Here is a 4,161-nt window from a genome sequence, read left to right as displayed (position 1 = left end):
CACATCCATTTGATACAGCTTGAACCCCATAAAAGTAGCAAAGGCTATTAAGATTCTAATAGCTTCCATTTTGGCAACAAGTTCAAAAGTTTCATCATAGTCAATTCCTTCTTCTTGATTGTATCCTTGCACCACCAGCCTAGATTTATTTCTAGTAATCACTCCATTTTCATCAAGTTTGTTTCTGAATACCCACCTAGTTCCTATTATTGTTCTGCCTTCAGGTCAAGGAACCAGGTACCATACCTTACTTCTTTCAAACTGATGGAGTTCTTCTTGCATAGAATTGATCCAGTCTGCATCACCTAAAGCTTCTTTAACATTCTTGGGCTCAATAGATTATATAAATGCTGAGAATGCAACCAGATTTCTTATTTTTGATCTAGTTTGAATTCCAGAATTCAAGGGAGAAATGAGGTTATCAAGAGGATGTGATGAACTATGCTTCCATCCTGACTTTGCAGCAGACTGATTTGGCAGATCAGCATGTTCTTCTTCATCAAGAGTGACATCATCTTTTGGGGAGTCTGATGTACTTTGGCTGGAGTTTTGAGTAGTACCAGGTACCATATCATCCTGTTCAACCTCAGCATCCTCTTCAGGTAGACTATGATTCTGATCATCACAATCATTTTTCAGTTGTTGATCTGCATCAGCTTCAGCTCCTTCAGTCTTCTTGGATTTGAGCATTTCCAGCACATTATCATCATCATTTGATCCATCATTCTTTAAGCTTCCATTTTCATCAAAGACAACATGAATTCTTTCTTCAATGCATTGTGTTTGTTTGTTGAATATTCTGTAGGCTTTGTTGGATGAAGAATATCCAACAAATACTCCTTCATCACTTCTGGGATCAAACTTTCCCAGATCATCCTTCCCATTATTCAGCACAAAACATCTGTATCCAAATGCTCTAAGATAGCTCAGCATTGGCTTCCTATTGTTGAGCAGTTCGTATGGAGTCTTATTCAGCACAGCTCTTAATAGACACCTATTGGTAACATGACATGCTGTGTTAACAGCTTCAGCCCAGAAACTTTGAACAAGATTTGATTCAATAATCATAGTCTGGCAATGTTCACCAAGGTTCTGTTCTTTCTTTCCACTACTCCATTTTGTTGAGGAGTTCTTAGAGCAGAGAAATTATGGCTTGTACCATTTTCCATACAGAATCTATCCAGTGTTGAGTTTTCAAACTCTGTCCCATGATCAGATCGAATGCTGCAAACAACTTGATTCAATTTGGTTTGAATCATTTTGAAATATACCACCAGCTAATCAGCTGTATCTGCCTTTGATCTCAAGAATCTCGTCTAGGTGTATCTTGAATAGTCATCAACAATTACCAAAATGTACTTCTTACCATTTCTGCTTTGAACCTTCAAGGGTGCACAAAGGTCCATATGAAGCAGCTCTAAGGTTCTTGATGATGTTACTTGATTCTTGGGCTTAAATGATGATTTGATTTGCTTTCCTTTAACACAAGCTTCACATAATTTATTTTCAGCAAACTTCATTCTGGGCAAACCTCAGACCAGGTCCTTAGAAATCAACTTGTTCAATAAAAATGAACTCACATGTCCCAGCCTATGATGCCAGAGATCAGCATTTTCATTTTGAGCACTAAGACATGTTAAGTCATCTCCATGAGAGATTTCCAAGTTTGCCACATACATATTTTTACTTCTGTGTGCAGTGAGAAAACTTTGTTTGTAGTTAAACTCACCATAGTGCATTTCTCAGAAGTAAACTTAACCTCATTTCCTTTATCACAGATTTGTGACACACTTAGCAAGCTGTACTTCAACCTATCTACATGGTAAACATTGTCAATTGAATCTTCAAGATATCTTCCTATTTTGCCAACTGCCAAAATGTATCCCTTCTTGCCATCATTAAATGAGACACCTCCTCCTTGGAGGGTCTTGAGTGAGAGGAAGTTCTTTACATCACCAGTGATATATTTAGAGCAACCACTATCCATATACCAACATTGACTGCTGCTCCTCTCACTCACCTGCACCAAAAATCACTTGTTAAGCTTGGGAACCCATTTCAGCTTGAGTTTCCAGTAGGCAGAGAAAGGAGTGATCAGATTGTACTTGGTCCAATATGGTAGATTTTGAAGCTTTTTAACAAAAGACATAGGAGCAGGAACAGATTTTTTCTTTGAAAATCTATGAGTTGAGACAAGCTCTGCAGGACCAGGTCTCTCTTTTGGTACATTTTGTCTTTCAGCATAATTAGAGTATCTTTCACACGAGTTTCCCAGCTAACACACTCATTCTTCAAATGTCCATTCTTACCACAATGAAGACACAACAAATTATCAGACACAAACACATACTTACTGTGAGGATTATACGAAGGACTTATGTTCAGACTTCCTAGTCCTTTCTTATTGAAATTACTCTGATTTGTCGCATTTGACAGCAACATTGAGGATTTGGTCCACTTAAGAGATTTTTCAAGTTCTTCCTTAAGTTTCACGATATCCTGTTCTAATTTGTTACTTTTTTCAAGTGACAGACTAAGATTTGTTTCAGAGTTTTTCAATTTTTCTTGAATTTCAGCTTGTAGACTATTTGACTTTCCATTCAGCTTTTCAGCTTCTTCAGTAATCTGATACAACTGGTTCTTAAGTTCAGAGTTATTTGACTCTAGAGACACCATTCTTGACATTGTCTCTTCAAATTGAACTTTGTTTTCAGTTAAAATTTCAAGCTCAGCATTCATGGTATCTCTTTCAGATGTTAACTCTATCACAGAATCTAGCATGACTTTTTCCAAAGCTCTCAATTTTTTATGAGAATATTTATCCAAGTCATTTTTCATGTCAAGAAGAGTTACCTGATTGTCCTCTTCTTCATTTTCTGTGTGTGCCATGAGAGCATTGAAGACAGTTTCCTCCTCATGCACAGCGACCGTAGATACATCTTTTGGCTCATCAGGATCTTCTGAATCACTTGAAGAATTCCCCCAAGCAGCAAGAGACCTTTTGACAACCATATCAGCAGCAGCTTTACGATCTCTGTTACCAGGTACCAGGTCCCTTCTATTTTCTTTGTCACCCTTGTGTTTTTGTTGTTCCTTGTTTTCATTCTTGAGCAAAGGACACTCTCTGATGAAGTGCCCAGATTTTCCACACTTGTAGCAAGTATCACCTTGAGGAGCATTTCGAGTCCCATTTGTTCCTCTTTTATAAATTTTGTTTTTCCTCACAATTTTTTGAAATCTACTGATGAGATATGCCATATCATCATCATCACTTGAAACTTCATCTGATTTATACTTGAACATCAATGACTTGTCCTTCTTGACTTCCTTTTTTGACAAATCATAGTTTCGATTCATCTCATGTGTTTTAAGGTTACCAATCAAAGCATCCATAGTCAGCACCTTCAAGTCCTTGGCTTCTGTAATGGCATCAACTTTGCTCTCCCAAGACTTTGGAAGAATTCGAAGCACTTTCCTGACTTGTTTGGTCATGCTTATAGGATCACCCAGACTTCGCAGCTCATTTGTAATGGAAGACAACTTGGTGAACATGACATGTATTGTTTCTCCTTCCTTCATTTTGAAGTTCTCATATCGTGAGGTAAGTATGTCAATCTTAGATTCTTTGACTTGTTCAGTTCCTTCATGTGCAGTCGTCAAGCAATCCCAAATTTCCTTAGCAGACTCACAAGCTGACACTCTGTCCTATCCCACAGACTAGAAGAGTTTTAGCTTTGAAACCCTTTTCAATCTTTTTCCTGTCAGCATCATCATATTTCTGCCTGGGCTTTGGAACAGTAATTGTCTTTTCTCCATCCTTTTCTTCCATCATTGGAACAAATGGTCCATCTAGAACAATATCTCATAACTCTCTATCTTCAGCCATGAGGTAATCGTGCATTCTAACTTTCCACCAACTGTAGAAGTGTCCATTGAAACGAGGAGGTCTATGTGATGACTGATCTTCTTCGAGGTTAAGTGGAGCTGCCATTCTAGAGCAATATCACTTCCTTGGTGTTAACCAAATAGATAGTGCCTGCTCTGATACCACTTGATAGAATATGAGCCTTCACTTAATAAGTAATGGACCAGGTCCCTTACATCACTTCAGAAAAATACCAGAAAGTTAAATGCAGTAAAATCAACACAATATTTTACGTG

The 4,161-nt window shown here is 37.8% G+C and overlaps 1 protein-coding gene across 1 annotated transcript; it reads right to left on the bottom strand.

The window, feature by feature from the left end:
* Nucleotides 1-339: 339 nt before the first annotated feature.
* On the bottom strand, nt 340-3,829 carry LOC138348007 (uncharacterized). The gene is made up of 4 exons (XM_069296611.1): nt 3,742-3,829; nt 2,209-3,641; nt 1,730-2,020; nt 340-1,131 (listed from the first exon to the last, which is right to left on the bottom strand). The coding sequence occupies exons 1-4, from the start codon at nt 3,827-3,829 to the stop codon at nt 340-342; spliced, it is 2,604 nt and encodes an 867-aa protein (XP_069152712.1).
* Between the last annotated feature and the right edge of the window lie 332 nt (nt 3,830-4,161).

This window comes from Solanum lycopersicum, chromosome 4 (genome assembly GCF_036512215.1).
Source record: "Solanum lycopersicum chromosome 4, SLM_r2.1".
NCBI lineage: Eukaryota > Viridiplantae > Streptophyta > Magnoliopsida > Solanales > Solanaceae > Solanum > Solanum lycopersicum.
This window is presented reverse-complemented; position numbering and strand designations above follow the sequence as displayed.